Raw genomic sequence first — 26673 nt, 5'->3', positions numbered from 1 at the left:
CCTTTCAACAAATTCCTTCAACAAAGGCTTGTAAGAAAACTAAGCAGCCATACTATAACATGGCTTGTAAGTATAAGGTGATGCATGTTGGAGAAAAAAAACATTAGTTCACATACAAAACAATGAGTTTTGAAATGACTAGTATCGGACAAGATTTTAAGATTTGAAAAGATAGTTCATGAAAGCATCAACTCATTGGCAGCTGAAAAAGCAGATCAGGTGTTAGCAATGTCAGGGTTAGAAATTAGAAAACAAAACAGATAACGTCATCATGTTATTGTATAAATCCCAACTTTTTCTGCAGTCAGATGACTTGTATGGTTTTCCAGGTCCTGCCTCAAGAAGGGTATAGAGAAAGGCAGCAAGGATAATGAAAGATATGAGACAGCTTCTGTATAAAGAATGACTAATTATCCTATTTGTCTTCCCTTGAAAGTAGATGACTGAGGTGGATATGACAGATATCTATAAAATATGTGGAAAACATTACAAATACACTTGGTAAGTGTAGCTGGGGATTGCTTGTTCAGTCTCTGACACAAGAAGCAGGGGATGTCAGATAAATCTGCAGGATCCAGATTCAAACAAGAAGAGGTGATTTTTTTAAAAGTCACAATATAATCAGGGATGACTTCCTACAATCAGCTATGAATACTAAAAGCTATGTGGGCTTGAGAGGAGTCTGGAAAAGTTCACAGAAAATAAATTTATAACTGTTACTAAATACAAAGCAACTGCATCTGGCTGAGGAATTTCTTGAGTGGTAGTCACTGCAGGCCACCTGAAAACTAGTGTACATTTTCCATGCTTTTATTCTTTTTCCTAAGTAATCATTTTTCACCCCGTATCAGAGACAACATTTCAGAATATATGGCCTCACTGAAGTCTAAGTACTATTACTTAGCTACTTTAAGCTTAACAAATCTTATCAGTGCTAACATGCTAGAATTTTGTACAAGCAGTTCTTAAAAGCAGATGGGCAGCTGGGTGTGGGAAAGGAATTTGCAGGTGGCTTCGCGCTGTTTCACACATCCCTGAATTAGAGATAGGAAACAAGCAGTAGAAACAAAAACTTGAGCAAAGTTGAGATAATGTAAATTGGCTACAGTGTTAAAGATGAGTTTTGGGCAGTGGCCAATTGCTGGCTGGCTCAAAGTTTGTCTGAGGGTCTCTAACCAATTGTATTGTTTCAGGCACGGACAGCACGTGGGACTATGGGGAAAGTATATATAGTAGTTAAAAAGGGCAATAAACTTCTGTTCAAGAGCCGTCAGGAGTCTGTGTCTTGCATCCCTTCAGCTGGGGGTTTGACCTAGAATTTTTTCATAAAGATCTTATCATCTTTTTTTTTTTTTTTTTTTTTTTTCATAACAATCATATCATAGAAGATCAGATTCAAGCCGAAGCTTTGCCTGTATTTTGGCACAGATGAATGTTGGCATTTGTAATTTTCTGAGTTGATAAAGTTGAGTGGTAAAGTTGAGGTTTTTTGATAAAGTTTAGTTTTGTCACACATAATTTTTATCAGTTGTTGCCTACACTTGGATCTTTTGGTTTTAGAGAAAATGATGGAGATGAGGGCAATGTATGTATCTCTTTCTCAAGAAATACAAATATCAATGTCTCCCATTTTTCTCAGGCAGCCAAAAGTCATTTGTATGGATTAAGAGCAGCAAATAAACATTAGAGTCAGGTTTGACTGATCTGATGCCAGCAAGATGAAGCTTCAGAATAATTTCGTTCTGTCATAAGTAACCTCTTTAAGACTGGTAAGTCAGTATAAAGATATATGTTCCATGTCCACAAAAAGGATTCATTTGCTTGTGTGGTTGGCCAAAAGCTTGAAATTATGTTCTGCTGTGTGGCAAATGTGACGTGTTGGCTGAAAAGCAATAGATTGCCAAAACGCCCTGTTTTATTTCTTCCCTTTCCCATCCCAGTGGTGCATCTCAGCAAACATAACTTTGCTACCTGTTCTGCTTTTTGGGGATATGCCCATGATAGCTGTCAGAGCAGATCCCAGGAAGACTCAAAGGTCTTGGACTGAATGGTTTCCCAGGGAAAATTATAGGAAAAGTTATAGCTAACAAAGGGTTGCAATCCCATTATTCAAGAGGGGTGGAAGGGTGAGCAGGGGAGGGTTGCTTGCTCTCTGTTTTTCTAGAAGGTAGAAGGGAAGAATTCAAGTGTCATGCTGCTGCTGTGGTTTGAGGGGAATATGACTTGGTAAAGGTTAGAGAGGCAGTGCAGAAGGTAAGTTCTGACAGGATGGAAAACAGTTATCCCTATCACTCTCTGTGATTCTGTGATTCTATGTTATGATCCCTCATTCAGGAAGGGAAACTTGAGGTTAGAGAAATATGTCTTTCTCCCTCTCCTTTCAAGAAGTGATCTCTCTTTCCCATGCCCGGGCTGATTGCCAAGGCATCCAATTAAGATTGTTGCTACACCTTCCTGTTATGTCTTGATGGGCTATCAATATTTCATTTGGCCCACCTTTTCTGCCTTACATTAGGTCCCAGATACTACCTCCACCCTCCCGCCCACAAAATTTTTAACATCCAGACGCTGTGCATGCCAATGCCCTGTGCTGAAGCTGAAAGCTATTCAGATGAGCTGTGTTGTGCCAGAGAATTGATATCCCTTTATCCGCCACCCTCTACCCTGTGCTGCCTTAAGGAACGCATGACAAGCTGCTGTGGGAAGAGGCCATAAATGAGAATGTAAAGAATGGTAGCTAAAGAGGAACAAGCGACCAAAGCTTTTTATATTTAACAAAGAAATATTGTTCCTCAAGAAGCCCAGATGAGCCTATACCTTTTGGTGAGAGGGGTGAGGAACAGTGGGTAATGGTTCATGTGGCAGCACCAGCCTGATGGCAGAGAAAAGGGTTTGAGGTAAACATTGAGAGAAAGCCATGGGAAGGTAGAAAACATTAAAAAAATCAAACAGCAATTTCTTATAGAAGACACAAAGGCTCAGAAATAGGTTAGCAAAGGCAGGTAGAAAATTAAGAGGCAAAAGGAAAGTTAGATTGCGGAAGAAGGTGCAGTGGAATTATGAAGATCAGAAGACTGACATTCAGCAGCAAATCCGAAGATACAAAAGGTACTTCACCCCATGGTATGGCACAAGAAGGATATCATGGTATCATGAGCTTGTAAAATGTGAGGAGACTGCTTGTGTGTCCCTGAGTGCAAGGTGTGAACAGAAGGAGTTAGTGGTATGCAGTGCACTCTGACTCTTGTCTTAATGACTGGAGCATATTGTGCTCATTTTCTAGAGTGTGTCTTTGGGTCTGCTTTCATTCCTGAAGAACCCTGCTTGCATGCAGTGAGGCTGCTTCACCACACAAACCAGATTGTGGTACCCGTGGATGAAGGCATTTTGAACAGACAGTGCCTGCTCCAGACAAACATGCAAATGTAACTGCATGCAAAGGAATGGTCTTGCGTAGACCAGCATATAACTGCTTTGGAAGTTATGCCCAGAGTGTTCATTCCACAATTTTGTTTGTTTATTCTGCGATCAGGTTGTAAATGAGCAGCTGATGGGCTCCTCCTAGGTTCTAGGGATACAGCTATTAACTTTTTAGTTTCTTCTCTGATGCATGTAAAAGGAGAGGAGAGGGGTCAGGATAAGGGCCTGAACTGGGTCTTTCTCAAAATACTGAATTAAATTATTGGCATCTCAGAGGATAGAAGGAGAAACCTGCTTATCTAGCATATTTAAATTGTGCATTTGGATAGATGCAAAGATAGGTGACTTGTTACTTCACCACAGTACATTTTGTAACCCTGTAATATAATTTGGATATAATTTGGCTAATTTCTTGTAGAGCAACAGAGGGAGCAGGTTTTATTCCCTTCCATTGTTGATTCCTGCCTGCTGCAATTTACATTTACATCTCAGAGGTATTGCAAAAAAAAAAAAACCACACACACACACACACACACACAAAAAAAAAACAAACCAAACCAAACCAAACCAAAACAAACAAACAAACAAAAAAAATAAACAAGAGTAGTTGACAACAAGAGTAGTTGACAAACCCAATAAAGCTTCAGTTTGGTTTTTGTGGTGAGATAGTGAAACAAGACAGTCGTTCCATTGTGAAGAAGAAAGTTTGCCCAAAGAAGCTAATAATTTGATCAAACTTAATTTGCGGAAATGCTCCATGTACATTACTTTTTAGAATAGAACATATGACAAGGCTTGAAAACCACGCCTATTTGGAATTGTTCTGTAATTTATTGGCAGGACGTCTTGTAGAAACTAGTTGACGCATTGTCAAGTTTCCATATTGGCAGCACCTTATTACCTGACATATATTATTACTTGGTTGTTTTATCTTTCTTCTACCCTATATTACATCTGATGAGTAAATGCTTATCAATTATATGGCAGTGGGTGGAGTTAGGGAGAATAAAAGCTAAAAATTATGCTATCATTGAGAGCATCTCTGGTGGCAGGTTTAGAGGGCAGCTGCTCTCTCCTAGGGATAGCTTTGGCTTTTAGAATGTGTAATTTTTATTTGCCTCTGACTTTTGAAGCTCACTGGATTCTCCACTGCAGATGAACAAATATTCTCAGAAAGCCAGCAGGTTGGCATTTTGAAGGAGCAAGCATGGAAGAAAACAGACAGGCCCTCACAGAGGGCAAAATTTTGTTAGTTTGGCTGTTTTTGTTTGTGGTGTTAGTTCTGTTGCCTTCCATGTTTAGAGTGTCATTGGGGATTTCTCACATCTATGTGAAAATTTTAATAAAAACATTAGAGGTAAGTTGAGAATTGTGTTAAAAAGTTACATCTTTACTACAGGACATATTTAATAATAATAAAAAAAATCTGTTTATTTGATTCAGATGCCATAAAACTCGTGAAGGAGGTTTCCATTTACTTTGAGATGTTTACTTAAGTGTTTGTTTTTGTTTTTGCGTTTTTTTGTTTGTTTGTTTGTTTGTTTTCCTGCTCTTAAGTTACACAAATGTTGTCTTTAATGATATCTAGTTAAATGCTGTGTTATAGTCCGGAATCAGTTTGAGGTTTTCTTATGTTAGAGATTCCATGTTATATTGCTTCTAATTCAGTCTGGTTAGAATACCTCATGCTATACTTCAGGAAAGTAAAGTATCAATAAAATGACGCTTTAGTTTACAAGAGTTTTTAAGTAACACAAAAATGTATTGTAGATGTAAGCTTAATGGTTTTGTTTTGGTAGTTACAGTTATATACCATGAATAAGTATTCTTCTAGGTAAGAATACAGACTGTGCTTGTTTTTCTTCCATTTATAAATTCGTGTGATGGAGCAGTCACGAATTCTGCTGTACAAGACTTGAGGAACACATGCCACCTTCTGAAAGTGCAATTTTTCTAGAGATGAACAGGTCATGGCTAAGATCCTAATTCTGCTGATAACAGTGAAAGTTTTCGGGGCATGTTGATAAGCCAGGATTGCATGTCATTTTTCAAGTCTGACTTTTTATGCCCATCAGTGGCCAAAAAGTAGGTGCTGTCAATTTATCTTTTTAAACACTAAAGCATTTCAGCTTTCCAATATATAACCTTTGTCTTTTCTGATAGAAAACTGTTTTTTGTGAGTATACTTCTACATATGGCAGAAAAATTATTGCTATTAGACTGCTGGAGCATTTGTGCAGCAGAATGTGTTCATGGCAATGTGATATGATTAATATTACATACATCTTATCTTGCCATTTTTTTTTTCTGTCTTATTAAAATAGCTTTGTCTCTTTTTTAGTACTGATTAAGAGCTCTATGGCAGGAGCTGGCTTCAGCTGTTTGAATTTAGCATAGCAGACATGATTGTGAACTTTAGATGTTGATACTTGATTCAGATGTTGATATCAATGGGAAATGGCTGGCTGCAGGGGGTGTATGTAATATAGGCTTTCATGTGCTTTATTTTTTTTTTTTTTATCAGCCATTGCTATGCTGATTTTAACTCTTATTAGTACCCTGAAAAAAAGGCTTGTGTCACTTGTATGTAGAATTGAATTCATCAGGCACAAACCTGAGGAGCTCATTGGACAGCTCTGCTGCTGCAGTTGGCAGATACTGAAATAATTTGTGTTGTTTTTTTTTGTTTGTTTGCTTTGTTTCCTTCCCCTACCCCGTGCTTTTACCACTTACAAAGGAAATTTGCCACATCATGGCAGGCATTCATTGTAGGAAGACACTTCTCTTTGGAAAGGGCATTAAATGCTTTTTGTCATAATCCGTAGTTTTTCTAACAGGTTGCAAGCATGATAGTCTTGCTTAAACAACGCTGAGGATTGATTTATCAAAGAGAGAGAAAGAGAGAAAAAAAAAAGTAATTAATCACTCTGTAGTCAAATACATCCTCTTATGTATAGTTCCCAATTCTGCAACAGCTGATAACAGGCAGAGTACAACTCAGTGTGCTGCGGTTCAGGCTGGTTCCTTGTAGGCATTTTTTGGTTTTGTTCTTTGCTTGAGAGTTGTTTCCCTGCTGTCCTGAAGGCAAAGAAGGGAAATTTCCTGTGCTTTTATATTCTGATTCATTTCAGCTGTTTTTTGCTGAGGAATTGTGCAAAGAGCTTCTCATGCTACCAGAGTAGCTGAGATATATCTTGGTGGGAAGTAGGGGAGAGAACAGAGGGAAGGTTAGGTTCCTTCTGCTCGTACTGCGGCTCACGCTGCTCTGGGATGTGCTGGGTTAAAGCCTATGCGTGTAGGTGCTGGGCCTCTTCTGGAAGTCCTGGGGCTCCTTCCAGAGAGCTTGACTGATAGTCTTGTGAAAGTCCTGTGTCTAGCAATGGCATTAACTGCTTGCCTGAGATCTTACTCAGAAAGTGATGCACAAAAACTATCCTCAGGAATTGTTGCTAGCCCTAGTGGTGAAACATGATGCCTTGCTGAATAGCTGCTCCAAAAGTCCTTAGCCCAGGCACCTAGGAATGTATCAGCACAGTAATGACTGTATCCCAGGAATATCAGGGCTCTAGGGAGTACCTAACAACTGATTAGTAGTTTACCAAGGAATCCAAACTTGGACACTGTGACTGGATTCTCCACTGTCATGCATTTGATTCAGTCTGTTATATAGCGTAGTGAAGTGAATGGAAAACTTCTCATCTGAGAACACTGTATTTGCTTTGTATAGATATAAATAAGTACACAAGCTGGGAGACAGAAGGAAAACATGATTTGTTTTCCTCCAGGTTTTGGCAGTTTGAGAAAAGTAGAAGAGCAGACAAGGAAACCGAGGATTTGAATATCAAATAATATTTCTTCCAAAGCTGCATTTTCAAAGACAAGGTATCTGTAGCCCTTAGTGAATTTGCTGAGAGCTCAAGTTTGCAGATCTGTTTGTAAGCTATGAGTAATGTTGACATATGATGAGGTACCTCTTTTTCCTTTTCCAACTTCACTGAAGTGCTTTAGAAATGAAAACAATGACTGAAACAGAAGAGCATGCTAGAATCTATGTATTTTGTATCTTTGCTCTGTATTCTGTCTGGAGAGACTTGAATTTTTACCCTTTGCTTCTTCTCCAGCAAGAAATCTAGATATTTGTTTCTTTGAAACAAAACAAACCTTTTTCCAAAATAAGACCTGATTTTATTTTCTTTCTGTTTTCCCGAGCATATTGATAGCATAATAGAAAAAGAACTCCAGAACAGTAATATTTCAGTTGTTTAACTGGTAGCCCATAATTGCTGCTATTACCATTCATTTGTCTTTAAGATATTTCTGAAAACATTAAAAATGGATTTGAAATGGTTAGTGTTATCCTTTCCAATAGGGTCATTCTCTACCATAGGCACATAAGCTTTTCTTTGTGAAATAACACATTTTTTCCAAACTTTATATTTACTTGTCTGTAATGATGATTGCAGCAAAGCTATGCTGAGAATGTAGTTCAGGTTCTTTACTGCTGCAGCTGCAAAAAATCTATTTGCTAGAATGAAATAAACACACTGAGATCTCAGTCGTGTGGAGAGTGCAATAGCATGTTAGACAGCTGTAGCTCCATTTCCCTAGGATCTTCTGGAGTGTTTTTGAGACCTGAGGTTCTGTGTGAAACAGGAGAATTGCAGTTCTTTGAGAAGCAGTCATTTGTAGGAAAGGCGTTAGCTGGCTCATATGGTGGATACTTCTTTGAGCAGCTACGCGGAGTATTACTTGAGTATTGGGCTCACCCATGCTTTGAGGCTGCTAATACAGCGTAAACTCCAACTGGAGCACAAGCAGATATTGCCAACCCTTAGGTTAATAGAAGAACCTCCCTTCTGTGCTTTCAAATTCATGGTTATCCCAGGCTAGCCACTGCATCACATAACAAAGAAATGATAGTTTTGTTTTTACTCCAGACAAATGCCTGAGCCTTTTCTCAACCTATTTCATTGGCCTTTTGAAGGGCAGCCAGAAGAGTCGTGAGTGCTTTTCCACACCTGAATGTGGAGAGTCCCTGTCTGCACATCTTCATCAGCCCTGCCATGTAGTGCACAGCGATCATCTGGGTTCTTGTTCTCAGCTAGAACATGAACACATGTACAGTGAAGAGAGGCTAGACTGGGAAGCTAGATGAAAAAATCTCAAGTGCTTGATCACAGCTGGTGATTTTATCTGGCACTGGAAACTCACTGACTTTCTCTTGGGAATTATATCAGAATGTGGAGTAATCACCCCAAGTTAAACACTGTGCCTTTGTTACCCATGAGAACACAGCTAAGAAGAGAACTGAAAGACCCAGTGTGGTGAGTGATTAGAAAAAGGTTTTGAGAGGACACAGGAGAAGAGGTAGTAAAACATGGGAATGGAAAGAAAAAGAGGCAGAAATGAATTATTACGCAATACAGAAAAAGTGAGTACAGAACAACACACCAAGCTGTACTTAAAAAGAAAAAGAGAGAAAAAAAAAAAAAAAAAGAAGAAGAAGAAATGAAAACTTTAAAAATTATCATTCCATATTGTGTAACTTACAATGTTATGTACCATGAAGGGAGTAATTAATATAATGTACTATTATTCATGCACATTTTGTTCAGAAGGTAATGACAGAGCCTCCCACGGACTGTTGGAGTCTTCAGAATTCCAGCTGGGATGACCTGCAAGGATGTTTGGGCTTCTTGGGTCCTCATCAGCTGAGAAGTGGGAGGAAAGAAAGCCTGCTTCCTGGGTTGTCTTTCAGTCAGCAAACTTAGGAATGAGGTTGCTCCATTCAGCTCTTAAGTTCTGTGTTAGTTGCAACACCCATGGTTTTGTAAGGTATTTGAAACAGCCTTTCATTACAGTTTTGCAACAAAGACCAGCCAGACAGTTCTGTCTCAATACTGTACAAAACAAGGGCAATCAAAAAGCTTTATTTCATATTCAAAAACAAGTGAAGCATACAGATGTCACAAAATGCAGAATAATATGGGAACTACGCTGCTGAATCAGTCCAAAGTTTGATCTAGAATTTTTGATCTAAGTTTGATCTAGCCTTGCTTTGGCAGGAGACAGCTCCTGTGCTTGATGAAAAGCCTAAGAGCTGGGTGAGTGTACAGCTGTATTGCCAGGATCACTCTCCCTACTGCTCGTTGCTTCAGCCTCTTGTTCTGATTCATGAGTTAGTAGAGGTGACTAACTGTGTTTTATGTCCCATGATTTATGTCCCTTTAAACTAGGTAAGAAGGGCTTTAAACTAGGTAAGAAGGGGGATGGGGCTAAAGCAAGGATTGTTGGGGCTGTGCCAGGGGGAACAATGGCAAGGCTGGAGGATAAGGTAATGGCCCAGCTGAAGTGCATCTACACCAATGCACGCAGCATGGGTAACAAACAGGAGGAGCTGGAAGCCATCGTGCAGCACCCAGGCTACAACTTGGTTGCCATCACGGAGACGTGGTGGGACCAGTCTCATGACTGGAGTGCTGCAATGCCTGGCTATAAGCTCTTCAGAAGGGACAGGCAGCACAGAAGGGATGGCGGTGTGGCTCTCTATATTAGAGAGTCTTTCGATGCTGTAGAACTCGAGGTTGGGAATGACAAGGTCGAGTCCCTTTGGGTTAGGATCAGCAGGGACAACAAGGCTAGTGTCCTGGTCGGGGTCTGCTATAGACCGCCGAACCAGGATGAGGAGACGGATGAGGAATTCTACAGGCAGCTGACAGAAGTTGCGAAATCATCAGCTCTTGTACTCGTGGGGGACTTCAACTTCCCTGACATATCCTGGAAGCACAACACAGCCCTGAGAAAGCAGTCTAGGAGGTTTCTGGAGAGCGTGGAAGATAGCTTCTTGACGCAGCTGGTTAGTGAACCTACCAGGGGTGGTGCCCCGCTAGACCTTCTCTTCACAAACAGAGAAGGACTGATGGAGGATGTGATTGTCGGGAGCTGTCTTGAGCAGAGTGACCATGAAATGGTGGAGTTCACTATTCTTGGTGAGGCCAGGAAGGGGACCAGTAAAACCGCTGTATTGGACTTTCGGAGGGCTGACTTTGAGCTGCTCAGGACACTAGTTGGTGGAGTCCCTTGGGAGGCGGTTCTGAAGGGCAGAGGGGTCCAGGAAGGCTGGGCGCTCTTCAAGAGGGAAATCTTAATGGCACAGGAGCAGTCTGTCCCCACGTGCCCAAAGACGAGCCAGCGGGGAAGAAGACCAGCCTGGCTCAACAGAGAATTATGGCTTGAGCTTAGGAGAAAAAAGAGGGTTTATAATCTTTGGAAAAGTGGGTAGGCCACTAGGGAGGACTTTAAGGATGTAGCGAGGCTGTGCAGGGACAAAATTAGGAAGGCCAAAGCTCATCTGGAGCTCAATCTGGCTACTGCCGTTAAAGATAACAAAAAATGTTTTTATAAATACATCAACACAAAAAGGAGGACTAAGGAGAATCTCCATCCTTTACTGGATGCGGGGGGAAACTTAGTTACAAGAGATGAGGAAAAGGCGGAGGTGCTCAATGCCTTCTTTGCCTCAGTCTTTAGCGGCAATACCGGTTGTTCTCTGGATACCCAGTACCCTGAGCTGGTGGAAGGGGATGGGGAGCAGGATGTGGCCCTCACTATCCATGAAGAACTGGTTGGTGACCTGGTATGGCACTTGGATGTGCACAAATCGATGGGGCCGGATGGGATCCACCCAAGGGTACTGAGAGAACTGACAGAGGAGCTGGCCAAGCCACTGTCCATCATTTATCAGCAGTCCTGGCTATCGGGGGAGGTCCCAGTTGACTGGCGGCTAGCAAATGTGACGCCCATCTACAAGAAGGGCCGGAGGGCAGACCCGGGAAACTACAGGCCTGTCAGTTTGACCTCAGTACCAGGGAAGCTCATGGAGCAGATCCTCTTGAGAGTCATCATGCGGCACTTGCAGGGCAAGCAGGTGATCAGGCCCAGTCAGCATGGGTTTATGAAACGCAGGTCCTGCTTGACGAACCTGATCTTCTTCTATGACAAAGTGACTCGCTGGGTGGACAAGGGAAAGGCTGTGGATGCGGTCTACCTTGACTTCAGCAAGGCTTTTGACACCGTCTTCCCACAGAATTCTCCTCAAGAAACTGGCTGCTCTTGGCTTGGACTGGCACATGCTTCGTTGGCTTAGAAACTGGCTGGATAGCCGGGCCCAAAGAGTTGTGGTGAATGGAGTCAAGTCCAGTTGGAGGCCAGTCACTAGTGGCGTTCCCCAGGGTTCGGTGCTGGGGCCGGTCCTCTTTAATATCTTCATCAAGGATCTGGACAAGGGCATCGAGTGCACCCTCAGTAAGTTTGCAGATGACTCCAAGCTATGCGCATGTGTCGATCTGCTCGAGGGTAGGAAAGCTCTGCAGGAGGATCTGGATAGGCTGCACCGATGGGATGAGGTCAACTGCATGAAGTTCAACAAGGCCAAGTGCCGGGTCCTGCACCTGGGATGCAATAACCCCAAGCAGAGCTACAGGCTGGGAGATGAGTGGTTGGAGAGCTGCCAGGCAGAGAAGGACCTAGGAGTGATGGTTGATAGTCGGCTGAATATGAGCCAGCAGTGTGCTCAGGTGGCCAAGAAGGCCAACAGCATCCTGGCTTGTATCAGAAACAGTGTGACCAGCAGGGCTAGGGAGGTGATCGTCCCCCTGTACTTGGCTCTGGTGAGGCCGCACCTGAAGTACTGTGTTCAGTTTTGGGCCCCTCGCTACAAGAAGGACATGGAGGTGCTTGAGCGGGTCCAGAGAAGGGCAACGAAGCTGGTGAGGGGTCTGGAGAACAAGTCCTATGAGGAGCGGCTGAGGGAGCTGGGCTTGTTCAGCCTGGAGAAGAGGAGGCTCCGGGGCGACCTTATTGCTCTTTACAGATACCTTAAAGGAGGCTGTAGTGAGGTGGGGGTTGGTCTGTTCTCCCACGTGCCTGGTGACAGGACGAGGGGGAATGGGCTAAAGTTGCGCCAGGGGAGTTTTAGGTTGGATGTTAGGAAGAACTTCTTTACCGAAAGGGTTGTTAGACACTGGAACAGGCTGCCCAGGGAAGTGGTTGAGTCACCATCCTTGGAAGTCTTTAAAAGACGTTTAGATGTAGAGCTTAGGGATATGGTTTAGTGGAGGGCTGTTAGCGTTAGGTCAGAGGTTGGACTCGATGATCTTGAGGTCTCTTCCAACCTAGAAATTCTGTGATTCTGTGATTCTGTGATGATGGTTTTAGTCCATGTCTTACTGTAAATTGAACCCTTACTTACTGCTCCTTGAACCATTTTCAGTAGATCTCTGGCAATATGTTCTGGGCAATGAACTCCACTGCTTTGCTGTGTGTTTTGTGGAAATGTACTACATTGTTGCTTTTCATATCCCCTGCCCTGTACTTTCATATGATACTCCTCCATTCTTGTAGTAGAGGAAAAATGTATTACTGCATCTTAAGCGCCAGCTCTGCACTGATCTAGGTTTTGTAGACCTGTTGTATGTTATCTCAGACAGCTGCTTTCCAAGCATTCCTCTACTGGAAAGCTCTTCCTTGTCTACCTTGTCCTCTCCCTCTGTGGCCTTAGTTGCCTGCTTAATTTCAGAGTGCCACTTTTATCCCACTGTCTCTGCTGTGAGGTACTAGGTAATAGTAGTAGGATTTTTTACTTTTCTAGTCAATGTTTCCAATTTTTGTTCATTTTTTACTTATCTTGTTCGTTTGACTTTGTTAATATGATTTTGTGAGTCACTTTGGTCAGTGATTATCACCCCTCTTCTACTTGGGAATCAAAAGGCAGATGCCCTGAGGTATTCAGAATCCCTTAAGACAGTATGAGCAAGCTGATTTCTGGAAATGCTTACCAACTGACAGGTGCCTGTTCATGTAGGAGCATTGTGGGCAAGCTGAGGAAAACAAAAGACAGAAAGTGAGGCAAGGGGCTTTATTTGCAAAGCTTAGGTGACTTATTTTTATTTTGTCTCTCGTGCCTTGGAGCTATCCTTCAGGATATCAGGTAGGGGGTGAGGACCAGCAACAGAGTATCATAGAATCGTATCACAGAATGGCTTGGGTTGGAAGGACCTTAAAGACCACCCAGTTCCAGCCTCCTGTCGTGGGCAGGGATGTGCCACCCACTAGAGTAGGTTGTCTAGGGCCATGTCCACCTGGTCTTGAACACCTCCAGGGATGGAGCATCCACAGCTTCTCTGGGAAGGCTGTGCCAGTGTCTCACACCTTTACAGTGAAGAATTTCCTCCTAACCTCTAATCTAAATCTCCCCTTTTTTAGTTTAAAACCATTCTCCCTTAACAAAAGTTGTTCTTCATCTTTTTTGTAAGCCCCCTTTAAGTATTGAAAAGCTGCAATGAGGTCTCTCCGAAGCCTTCTCTTCTTTAGGCTGACCACCCCCAGCTCTCTCAGCCTTTCTTCACAGGAGAGGTGCTCCAGCCCCTTAATCATCTTTGCAGCCCTCCTCTGGACCCGCTGTATCAGCCCCACATCCTTCCTGTGCTGGGGGCCCCAGATCTGGACGCAGTACTCCAGGTGAGGCCTCAGAGGGGCAGATGCAGCCCAGGATGCAGCTGGCCTTCTGGGCTGCAAGTGTGCACTGCTGCCTCATGTCCAGCTTTTTGTCCACCAGAATCCCCAAGTCCTTCTCTGCAGGGCTGCTCTCCGTGAGTTCTTCTCCCAGTCTGTACTCATGTCTGGGATTACCCCAACCCAAGTGCTTGTACTTGGACTTGTTGAACCTCATTAGGTTCATGCGGGCCCACTTTTCTTGCTTGCCCAGGTCCCTTTGGATGGCATCCCTTCCTTCTGGGGTATAAACTGAACCACTCAGCTGGGTGTCATCTGCAAACTTGCTGAGGGTGCACTCAATCTCACTATCTACGTCACTGATAAAGATATTAAACAGTACCAGTTTGAATTTAATGAATGGCTTAAGTTTGCCACATGCCTACCTTCACTTTTATCACAACTTTCTTGTTGCTGTGCACTATCTTCTTTCAAATCTTCTTTCATGTCTCAGTATGTGGGCTACAGGCTTTTTTGACACCCCCCCAGGTCCCCACTCCTGAGTGACTCACCATGCATTGTGACAGGTTGAGACAGTTAATGTACCAGTTCAGCTTTCCCAGGGATAAACTGGTTTTCTGCTTTCTGGAACAGCTGCTGTGTTTTAAATTCATGCTGTGTTTTAATAAAATGTTCCAGTATAGATAAGCCAAATGTCTTTATTTTATTTTAAATTAAAATAAATTATTTTATTTTATTTATTTTAATTTATTTTAATTTATTTTATCTTCTGTAGTGTTATATCAGATGGATTTTATGGAGTTGCAAATATCACACCACTGTGCCTATTTGGCTTCCTTGCTTTGTTTTTTTTTTTTTTTTGGTTTGTCTGTTTGTTTTTAAGATGGCCAGTAACAAATGTCAACTGAAGGAACTACAACATCCTGTTTACACCATCATAAACTATCCTTTATTATTATTATTATTATTTTGTTTAACTTTGATAGCTACAGAAGGAGCTGATAGGGACCATGCAAAACTTGAGGGTAGCAAGAAGGTAGTTGAAGTTAAAGGCACGTGCAAGTTAGTGGTGTGCCAGGTGATAAAAATTTTGTGATCAAGCTGTGTGGTGAGGTAAATGGTTATGCATGCAAGTAAGATGGGAAATAAACTGTTCAGCAAGAGCCTACCGCAAAGTAGAAGGCTGGACTCCTGCTGATGGAAGAATTCATACCAGGTGAGGACATGTGCTGAGTGGATCATTGATGCCTTAAAGATGATCACAGCCTACACACGAGAACCTTAAGTTCTTTGTTTGGTCAAATATATTGAGTTAAATAGAGGAGGATCTAGTACTGATGAGAGCTACTATTTGTATGTCTATATAAGTATTATGAAATCATTATGTGCCAATGTAAAGCTTTAAGAAGTAGGCATATTGGTATATTTGATCTTGCTAATTGAGTTTAGTGCCAGTCTGCACAGGGAGGAGAAATTTGTTTTTTCTCAAAAAGGTAAAGTGAGAGAAGGGTAAAAGCTGATTACCAGAACTAATGCTTCAGAAGTGCTGTGGATAAGAAATGATCCATCTACTGCCTTCTGTTAACACAAATGGCACAGATGTCCTCAGGATAAGATAATGTCTTTTATTCTTTAAAATCCTTTTTCAGGTCTTTTATTCCAGAATGTCTCTAATGTCAGTGATATTATTGTGCATCGCTGTATTGCCTGAAGCTGACTAGGGAAGAGAGAGTTTGGGACTTGTTGACTTCACAGAGTCCCGTAGATAGCTCAGTAATTTGGTTGAAGAAAAAATAAAATTGTCAGTCTCTTGAAAATGAGTTTGAACCAAATGATCTTTCACGACAATGGCTACAGGTAATCAGTGTAACAAATGAAAAAGGAGGTGTTCAAGACAGCCTTCGGGCTGAATTTTGAAATACATGAGACCTAGCTTCAATAAAGGAAGCTTAGACAATTCACATAGGGACATTACAGACTACCTGGAAATGACAAAAATGAAAACCATCAACATCTACTTTTCTTGTTTTGGGAACAGTGGGCCACCCTGCAGATTGAGAAGGGAGTAAAAATGCAGAAGGCGCTGGCACTTGAAAATTTAATCTCCAATGGTAAGAATGAAGGTGACACAGCACTATTCATCTTGTATAAGGGCAGATGCTTTAATATCTTACCCAGGAAAAAGTGAGCAGGTATATAAATTGCATCTGGTATTAAGAAAAAAAAAAAGTTGATAAAGAGTTCAATGAGCAAGTAATTGCTGATTTTGTAAACCAACAAAAGAGACCTTAAGTACATTATAGGCAAGATAGCTATGAATGATTGAGCCTTCTGAATAAAAGGCATTCAAGAGACCAGTGTAAGTAGAGAAAGGTATTGCTGATAAGCTTTTGGGAAGCTGGCCCATGTGTATTTTGTACTTTCTGACACCGTCAGTTCAGTCTGCACAAGATCAGGAGTGAGAATTTTTTGCACGTGATGTTGCTCTTTATGGGTTTTCTCTTGCTTCTTGTACTTCCCAGCATGCAAAAGATCAAGTCTCAAGTAAAGCAGCTACACCATCTCATGGATCACAGACAGTTTGCACTCTTCTTTAGGCACAGGGATAGAATTTGAGACAGTAATTTTTTTTTCTCTTCCCTCCTTTTATTTCTTCTTTAGTCACACAGACTATTTGGTTTCTGAACTAGTGACTTTCAGGACTGATGATTTCCTGTGCATTGGAGGTTTGACTGAAGAGTAACTAGATGAAGTTTTGAGATTCTGATCTATTAATAGCATGCTGATTAAGGCACTTTAAATTAATTTTCAATAATGCATATTTAATGCTCCCCGTTTAAAATCAAAAGCTGAGACCAACCAAAGAAAAAAAAAAGTACCAAGTATTAGCTGACATGAAACAATGCAATTCTAGTAATTTTAACCAGGCAGGTAGGAATCTGATCTCTGACCTCAGCAATCATCACTGAGACTTTGCTGTGTGGCTGTCCTTTGAGGTGTTAATTTTACAGATATGAAACATGAATTTTTCCTTCTTCTTCTGCAGTGTTTTCATGTCACTCTGTGTATAACTCTGTAAAAAATCTAGATGCTTTCATGTTTCTTGGTACTGAGACAACCCTTAAAGGAGAGGGGATGGGGAGGAGATGTCTCTGAGAAAAAAAACAGAGGAAGATGTTTATTACAGCTGGGAAGATAGTATGGAAAAAGTGAAACTATGTGCCATCAGCAAGAAAAATAACAATTTTAACACTGTCTGGCTTTGGGTCAAGACAAGAGGAGGGATCTGTAATCTTGGCAGTTGACATTCATTCAACAAATCTATTGACATTTTGAACTGTGTGTACTTCAGTTGTTTGATAAATGACAGTGAAGTAGATGTTGTGCTCAGGCTTTTATTTGCAGCTCACTCTGAACACTTGTCTCCTTTCTTCAACATCTTAGTGGTTTAGTATGATATGGCATAGGATTAGAGAAGTAACTTGTAGAATTAAATGCCAGTACATAAGCAAAGCCTACCAATGCAATTACAATGCTTAGAGTGGTAGGAGAGTCAGGTCTAAAAATCACGATCATTTCAGTTTTTTTACTAAGGGGAAGGAACACTCATTTCCTCATGTAGTTGCCTTGTTGTTTTTCTTTCTTTGTTTCTTGCTACGAAGGGATCATCCAGAGAGAGGAAACATCCATGGAAAAGGAGATGGCTGGCCACCACAGGGAATACTTCCACCTTGGGGACGTTATGTACTTTGCCAAGAAGGCATGTGAGGCAGTGGCAGAAGATGAAGTCACACGGCGCTTCTCCTCAGAGGAGCTGCTGTCCTGGAATCTCCTCAGCAGAACCAATGCCAACTTTCACTGTGTCAGCTGGCAACTGACTGTTGTGTGGATCATTGGGATCCTGATTCGGTACTGTCTCCTGATGCCTTTTCGGTGAGCCAGATGTAATTTCCTGGGATTTTTTTTTTTAAATGCCACTTTTTATGGATGTTGTAACATTATGTACTATTGACTAGTGCAGAAATGAGAATGTAGCAAGACTTTTTTTTCCAGGATGCCATCAAAACCTCCCAGAGGAAAACAAAAAAAGTGCTGAAGATGTATGTTTCTTATGTTCTGTATTTTTTATTAGCATGCAAATGTCTATATTCATTGACTTTACCTGTCTGAATAAGAGAGGAAGATTGTACGCTGAACTCCTGTGATGGGTTCTTTACCACCAGATGGCTTGAGATCAAGGCTTAGTTCTTTTTGGAAGGTTGGCACTGGGCAGTACAAGATCTTGTACTCAGTGGAGGAGTAACTGAATGAAAAGCCATGCTCATATCCCATTGGCCTTAACTGCTTTCTATTGCTAATTTGTTGCTATGTATGGTGGAGAGAAACATCCTATAAAGGAATCACAGAGTTAGAAGGTTAAGATTACATTTACCATTTTGCTTCTTATCAATGATTATTTTGTTTTGTAGCATCTGCTTGGCTTTCTTCAGCATCCTCTTGCTGATCTCTGCAAACACAGTAGTAGGACAGTTTCCAAATGGCAGGTAGGTGTTTGCTGAGGGCTCTTTCCATTTCTCCAAGGAGCTGAATTTTAGGGCATTGGAACATAAGTGTACTTGAATTTGGAAGATTAATATGTACAATTGTGGGGTGATTTTAGTCTACTGTTAAGCCATGGAGCATTCTGTGTGAGAAGTACAGCAATGGCACCTGAAAGCAGACATGTAATGTAACCCAGGAAGGTACTGCTGAGAGTCCATTTAGAACAGTGAATAAAGGGATGTTTTACTTCACAGAATCACAGAATCACAGAATTTTCTAGGTTGGAAGAGACCTCAAGATCATCGAGTCCAACCTCTGACCTAACGCTAACAGCCCTCCACTAAACCATATCCCTAAGCTCTACATCTAAACGTCTTTTGAAGAACAGGGCGAGTTAATTATCTACCATGAGCAATTCTGCATAGAGACTCTGATAAAGTTATGTCCTGTCAGTGCAAGCAACTTAAATGGGATTCAATAGCTAAAGGTTTTTATATTTAATTAATGTTAATACATGAATCAATAGCAGTAGCTTTCAGAGAAAATCTATAAAACAAAACCCCATCTATAATCTCATAATGTCTTCTCCTCTGAATCTGGTCCTTTTAGAACAGATCTGAGTAGAAGAATGGACTGACAACTCTTCTGATAACTAGTAATCTCCTCCTATGTGGTGATGTTAGTGTAATAAATCCTCTTAGCGTGGTCTTTGTAATAATGGCAATTGAGAGCAAGTTGGAAAGTTTGCATTATAATGCTCTATGAGTGACTACACAGAACTAGAAATGTACGTACAGCTTCCTTTCTTCTAGGGTTAAGTGCTGGCTGAGCAACCAGGTTCAGATGACGTGTGCTGCGTTAGGTATCCGATGTCTGAGTGGTCTTGTTCAATTCCACAACAGGTAAGTGGTTCAACTCTGCTCTTGCTTGTTAGGCATTTTGTACAGTACTGGATGTCTCCAGTGTCAGAGAAAGATTTTTATTCCATTATTACACTGCTACTTGGATCATAGAGCTTCTGTAGCTCATCTAGGCTCTGTCTGTCTTGATTTCAGTGAAGAAGTTTGTGTGCTCTGCTATGCTTTCTGTTGTGTATTGGCAGGGTACACAAAGGTGGACTAGTGCTCTATTCTTCACTATAGAAATAGGTGTTTTTCTCTATTTCTTATTAACATGTAATTGCATAGAAAAACATCACTGTAAAACGTTCAGTCATTCTACTAGCTGATCTGTTTGGAGACTAAGTCTTCACACTCATCTGTAGTAACTTATGGATGGTAATTTAGTAATATTTTTTTTCTAATATGCTTGCTGAGTTGTTGAGATTTATGCAATGGAGCCCTCTGAAATATTTTTTGTTGGTATTTCAGAGAGGAACCAAAGCCATCCTTTTTTTTTTTTTTTTTTTTTTTTTACTTGAAAGTTTTAGTGTCCAAGAAGTCTTCGATATGTTCCTCTGTGAATGTTCATGTATGCATTTAAAATGCCTTTTCCAGTGATGTTGCATATTCTCGGATATAAGGAAACTGATTTTGATGAAAACTAGTAAAATTCAAAGGGACTCTCAGAAGTATGGGGGAAGATGACTTAGCTGTTGTAATGATAGCCAGAGGTTTTAACACACCTCAGAGTAATATTAGTATTTTAAATCATCTTGTTCTTCCACTTGCTATGAATGTACAGGTAGGGTATGTGCAAGACATTTTATTGTCACTGAGGGTCTCTTTTGTGGATGTACATTCCTTGGATAGATTACCTGATGGGGCTTGCAGTCTGGAGAATAAACATGAAATAAGACTTTCCCTGTTGTTGCAGGAAAAACAGACCACGGAAAGGAGGCATCTGTGTAGCTAACCACACATCTCCAGTAGATGTTCTAATCCTGGCTAGTGATGGATGCTATTCATTGGTATGAACAAGAGAGCTTGTAAATACCGGTAATGTTGAGATGCTCGTAGATGCAGTGTTGGACAAGAGGATGAGCTTACTGGCAGAGAGAGTGGGATTTTATAGCATTCGAAATCTCCCATTTAGGACTGTGATGTAATAGACACAGGTAGGTGTGTGCACACTTCTGACCAAGAGAATTGGTATCATTTGTGTGCAAGCTCAGAAATTGGTTCATCTTTAGTTAGATTTTTTTTCAAGAAAATATCTGTGTGTTTTTGCTAGTGACTTTTATTTTTTGGCTTGCAGGTTGGCCAGGTACATGGAGGGCTTCTGGGACTTATTCAGAAATCTTGCATGCAAACCACTCAGCATGTTTTGTTTGAACGTTCAGAAATGAAAGATCGTCATCTGGTGAGAAAAAAGTAAGGTAGTGAGATGTTTGCTTAATTGTCCTGTCAGGTCTAGTAATTAATTTTGAGGCCCCATCATGAGCTGAGAGTGTTCTGACCTTGCATCTCTTTGTGGCAGGCAGCTGTAGATTGTTGTCTGTGTAAGGTTTTAAACTACTCCATCAATGAAAGTGCAGTGTGTAGCGTTCCTCTTCTGAATTTCCAATCGGTTGCCCTGTAACCTCTGGGAATTTTCATGTTGGTACAATCCGTCTTCCTGCCCCAGGCAGGACCCTGCTCATTCAGTTTCAAGTGTGATGATTCTGGATGTCAGGACCAAAATTGCAGTTCTGACAGCACATCTTTCCAGAACATGCCTTGCCCTGATATATTTTTTCATCAGCTCTGAGCATCAGAAAGCTGGTTTTGTCTGGTATGAGTATGGGATAAAGGGATAGTTGCCAACAATATGAAACTTTAAGCTTAGGCTTACCTGTTTGCTTGTGGAGATCAACAGGCTATTTGAGGGAGCCAGTGACAGCCCATTAGCAACTTCCTCCGTCCTCTTCAGTCTTATGTATGGAAATTTGAAGAAGGAATTAAGCAAAGAAAAAAAGATCCAGGTACCACCTAGCTTGTAGAAGCTGGAAGAGCATCCTGGAGAAGTGTTCATGTGTGTTTGTTGCCTGTACTTCTCTAAAGGCCTGCAGTGCTGATTTCTGGCAGAGACAGTGTATTGGACTTGAAGGCCATGAGAAGGATAAGACTCAGTATAGCAGTTGTTAGCCTTTTAAGTATTCACAGAGAATCTTCTTAGTCACACAAAATTATCATGACATATGGTGCAATGCAGCTAACATGAAGCAAGTATCTATGGCAGCTAGTCCTTAAAAGGGAGTTGGTCCCCTTATACTGGAATGATGTCTGATTATTTTTTTTTGGAAGCTGATGTTTTGTTTATGTGTTTTAACATAGAGTGGACAGGAAATGTATGCTCTTGATTCATAGGAAATGCACATAGATATCTTGAAAACCAGCAGATTAATCTGCATCATTAATCTGCTTAGTGAATTATTTTTTTTAACAAAAGTGGTTCTTAAGTGATGCAGAAAATGCAGTAAAACAGTGGCCTTTCTCTTTTCTAGATGTGGAGAAACATTATATATATGTAAATCTGATGCTAGGAACCTGGAAAGAATTAAACATTAAAATATTCCATGTGTTTTAGTCAAAAAAAAAAAGGGGGGGGGAATAAAAAGGTTTGATTGTGCTCATTGCTAGAACCTGTCTAAGATTTTAACGTGCCATAAGAAGCCATTCTTGGGCTTCCTTTTAATTGGGTCAATATGGTGATACATAAGTAGAGGGTACAGTTTTATAAAAAACCTACACATGTATTTAGCAAGAGAAAAACGCTAAAATCAAGGCCTGAAACTAGTATAAATCCTTGCTGAGACCATTGACTGGCAAAGAGTTATTGAACAAGAGCTTCACCTGTAAGACATCACAGAATCAGCTAGGTTGGAAGAGACCTCCAAGATTACCTAGCCCAACCTTTCACCTAACACTAACAAGTCCTCCACTAAACCATATCACATATCACATATCATCTAAAGGACCTTTCTTTTAAAGACCTCCAGGGATGGTGACTCAAACACTTCCCTGGGCAGCCCATTCCAATGCATAACAACACTTTTGGTAAAGAAGTTTTTCCTAACATCCAACCTAAGCCTCCTCTGGCACAACTTTCACCCATTACCCCTCTTCCTATCACTGGGCATGTGGGAGAGTAGACCAATCCACACCTCAGTACAGCCTCTTTTGAGGTACCTGTAGAGAGCGATAAGGTTGCCCCGAGACTCCTCCAGGCTGAACAACCCCAGCTCCCTCAGCTGCTCCTCGTAAGACTTGTTCTCCAGACCAGCTTTGTTGCCCTTCTCTGGACACAATCCATCACCTCGATGTCCTTCCTGTAGTGAGGGGCCCAGAAATGAACACAGTACTTCAGGTGCGGCCTCACCGGAGCTGAGTACAGGGGGACAATCACTTCCCTAGCCCTGCTGGTCACACTGTTTCTGATACAAGCCAGGATGCTGTTGGCCTTCTTGGCCACCTGAGCACACTGCTGGCTCATATTCAGCCGACTATCAACCATCACTCCTAGGTCCTTCTCTGCCTGGCAGCTCTCCAACCACTCATCTCCCAGCCTGTAGCTCTGCTTGGGGTTATTGCGCCCCAGGTGCAGGACCCGGCACTTGGCCTTGTTGAACCTCATACAGTTGACCTCATCCCATCGGTGCAGCCTATCCAGATCCTCCTGCAGAGCCTTCCTACCCTCGAGCAGATCAACACACGCACCTAACTTGGTGTCATCTGCAAACTTACTGAGGGTGCACTCGATACCCTCATCCAGATCATCAATAAAGATATTAAAAAGAACTGGCCCCAGTACTGAGCCCTGGGGGATGCCACTAGTGACCGGCCTCTGACTGGATTTGACTCCATTCACCACAACTCTTTGGGCCTGGCTACCCAGTCAGTTCATAACCCAATGAAGCATGTGCCAGTCCAAGCCAAGAGCAGCCAGTTTCTTCAGAAGAATTCTGTGGGAAATGGTGTCAAAAGCCTTACTGAAGTCAAGGTAGACCACATCCACAGCCTTTCCTTCATCCACTGCGATAGAAGGAGATCAGGTTCATCAAGCAGGACCTGCCTTTCATAAACCCATGCTGACTGGCTCTGATCGCCTGGTTGCCATGCAAGTGCCACATGATAACACTCAAGATAATCTGCTCCATGAGCTTCCTGTGTACTCAAGTCAAACTAACAGGCCTATAGTTTCCTGAGTCCACCCTCTGGCCCTTCTTGTAGATGAGTGTCACATTTGCTAGCCACCAGTTGTCGACTGGGACCTCCCCTGAGAGCCAGGACTGCTGATAAATGATGGAAAGATGGCAAATGTTTAGATTCTTAACAAAATTCAAATGCAAGTCTTCTATGAAAATGAAGTATACACTAAAATTTTATTTTGTCTCCACAGAATTAGAGAACACATTGAAGATAAGGCCAAATTACCCATTTTAATTTTTCCAGAAGGTAGGAAACAACTGCATAGATTTTTTTGCCCTGCTCACTTTACACTGAATGCAGTTTGTCATATCCAATCTTTATAACTGAGATGTCTATTTTTAGTGTGTAGAATTAATTAGCTCTTATGAGATATGAGAAGTCAGATTCAAATATTTTACAATAGTTCTATGGCAGTCTATTTGTCATTATGTGTAGCATAATGAAAGAGAGAATGGGCTCCAGGATTATGGTGCTGAACAAAAGTGTGCTTTCTCTCTAGCAACTTAGGTCTCCTTTAGGTAGTGTAGGATTCATTTGTTGATACCTTCTCTATGTTTCCGTTCTGGCTAGGCACCTGCGTAAACAACACATCAGTTATGATGTTTAAGAAGGGAAGTTTTGAGGTGGGAGGGACCATCCATCCAGTAGCAATCAAGGTAACGTATTTGCAATTTCACAAACACGGAAGGACTTTTTGCAGATGGCTCTCAAGTCAGAGAGGCTGTTTGTGTGCAAACCTTAAAAGGGGTTTTGTTTTGTGGGAATAAGGCACTTAAGCAAGTCCTGAGACAACTGAATCTTTTCATGATGCAAAATGTCTTGCAGTCCAATGCAGTATGGAAAACAGTTTGCTGAACATCTTTAGCAACCTGAAAAGTACATTTGGAAATGCTGTGCTGCTTGTGCAGTTCTATCTGGCCTTTTGTCCTAGGCCTACTGGCTTTTGAGGGATAAAGGCATGATACTAGTAATTGCACTATTCTCTTGATGCTTGCAAGGCTTTCAGAATAGCTTTAGCCCAGTCACTCTACCTCTTCCCCTAACATTCTTTCTGCGCATACGCCTTAAATCTCTTCATACCGGTTAGAAGGCAGAACATGCTTGTTCTTCTTGTCTTCCAGTATGACCCCCGCTTTGGAGACGCATTCTGGAATAGCACAAAGTATTCCATGATGACCTATACTTTTAATGTGATGACCAGCTGGGCTATTGTCTGTAATGTGTGGTACCTGCCACCAATGGTCAAAGAGGTACTTAAGCTTTTGTGTGTGTTTTGGAAATGCTCATCATAGGTTTCTGAGAGGAAATCCGCATTGTTTTTCACATTATGTTAGCAAATCATTATTGACAATCTAATGGAAAAAGGCCAGGCAGTGACACTGTAGTCCTAAAATTAAACCAAGGTTGGGAATCAGAGCGCAAGGCCTATTAGCACAATGAAAGCCATCCTAATACAAATCTGCATTTCCTTCTCTAGGATTCATGGTGTGCTCTTGGAGTAAATTAAGCTTATATCTGTGAAGGCTGTAAGCTTCCTAGAGCATAGTAATTTATCTGTGCAATAGATATCTCAGAGTTCTTGTAGCTGGACAACTGAATTACAGTCACCATTCATACCTGATGGCTGCAAAAAAAAAAGCTTATCTTTGTGCAGCTAACACTACAAAGCTTGCAAAACTTTAAAAGAAGGATTTGCACCCTCTCTCTAGCTTGCTTCTTCTTTACAGTCATTTCTGTTCCCTGTTTTTTTTTGTTTGTTTGTTTGTTTGGTTGGTTGGTTTTTTTCATAATGAGATCCTGTGGGACACCTGAAACAGCAGAGCAAGCCATATAACAGGGGTATATCAGCTCTGGGCACCAACCTGAAGCTGACAGCTAAGACCTTTACTGCAGCAGTGTGCATTCTGCTACTGCCTACCCCACCCCTTGCCCTGCCCTCGTCCTGGCAGGGAGGCTGCTGTAATGCATCTTCAGAGTCCTCTGCAGTTCAGGCAAACAGACCCTTGCAGAACCATGATAATACACTGGCACTGAATGCACCCAGCCCCAGCTCTATTGAAGGCACCCCGTCTCCTCTGAGGTGATTTTGTCAATGTGTTAGCAGCTTCTTGGGGTTAGACCGATGCTGTGGTCCTGGGTGCAGATACATCCCCTGCTCTGGCCAGACCTGTGACCTCGCTCTGTGTGTTACTTTGGATTGCCACGGAAACCACAGAGCCTCACACTTGGTTCTTCTTGGCACGGAACATGACAGACTCAGTGTGCCAACTTGCCAGGTGGCATTCCTCAGGATCAACTGGAATATTACTGCAGCACCCGTTTGTCTTGTGGCATAAACAAAAGTGTCAGCTTTCTGACAAAAGGCGCCTACTTAAGTGAGAAAGTTGCACAGCAAATCATTGATGTCTTTTTTAGGAAGAAGAAGATGCCATTCACTTCGCCAACAGAGTCAAGGCTGTCATCGCTGCTCGAGGAGGAATGTCTATACTTCCTTGGTATGAGGAAACTTTGAACACCTTTGAAGTGGAGTTAAAAACATATCTAGGTGTTTTTTAATCTAAAACTTAAACCTTTTAAAATTTCTTCATTTTTTTTTTTTCTTTGACTGTAGTCCATTACCCTTACTGACTCAGACTAAGATAATAGTACCTTATTCTGTTAACAGCTCTACTAGAATAAGTGGATTTAGTATAGAAAGAGAAACAGAGCTGACAGGTGGATCCAGCCAGCAGGCATAATTTGGTGAAAATAAATATTTTGCCCGTTATGCCCTGGATTAAAGGAAGGCTGTTGTTTATATATTGCATGATAGATTTTGGCAGTACTGATCATTTGTGTTGCATTGCAAAAGCCAGCATTTAGAGTAAAAGTTGCTGTGACTATGCCATATAAATATTATAACATTTTTCTGCCTCTGAAGTGAACTCAGGACAATTTCTTATCTGTATCTTTCAGGGATGGAGGACTGAAAAGAAAAAAGGTCAAAGAGTCTTTCAAAGAAGAGCAACAGAAAAAATATTGCCAGATAGTAACAGAAAATGGATCTGTGGGAAATGGAAATGTTTATTAA

At 41.5% G+C, this 26673-nt stretch overlaps 1 protein-coding gene across 1 annotated transcript; it reads left to right on the top strand.

The window, feature by feature from the left end:
- Positions 1-4627: 4627 nt before the first annotated feature.
- Positions 4628-26673, top strand: LOC116488542 (glycerol-3-phosphate acyltransferase 3-like). The gene is made up of 12 exons (XM_032186185.1): positions 4628-4777; positions 15971-16043; positions 17595-17865; positions 18402-18476; positions 19287-19376; positions 20290-20383; positions 20671-20786; positions 23794-23849; positions 24174-24259; positions 24725-24853; positions 26019-26098; positions 26559-26673. The coding sequence occupies exons 1-12, from the start codon at positions 4628-4630 to the stop codon at positions 26671-26673; spliced, it is 1335 nt and encodes a 444-aa protein (XP_032042076.1).

The sequence above is a fragment of the Aythya fuligula genome, chromosome 4 (genome assembly GCF_009819795.1).
Source record: "Aythya fuligula isolate bAytFul2 chromosome 4, bAytFul2.pri, whole genome shotgun sequence".
Taxonomy (NCBI): domain Eukaryota; kingdom Metazoa; phylum Chordata; class Aves; order Anseriformes; family Anatidae; genus Aythya; species Aythya fuligula.
Note: the sequence above shows the minus strand (reverse complement) of the source record. Positions and strands in the feature narration are given on the sequence as shown.

What these genes read in the sequence shown, in the direction of transcription:
- LOC116488542 (XM_032186185.1), top strand. Translation starts at nt 4,628, where the DNA reads ATGGAAGAAAACAGACAGGCCCTCACAGAGGGCAAAATTTTGTTAGTT. An exon ending in GTGATGGATGCTATTCATTG is followed by an intron (nt 20,384 to 20,670) that starts GTATGAACAAGA and finishes TTTGGCTTGCAG; the next exon opens with GTTGGCCAGGTACATGGAGG. An exon ending in TGCCACCAATGGTCAAAGAG is followed by an intron (nt 24,854 to 26,018) that starts GTACTTAAGCTT and finishes TGTCTTTTTTAG; the next exon opens with GAAGAAGAAGATGCCATTCA.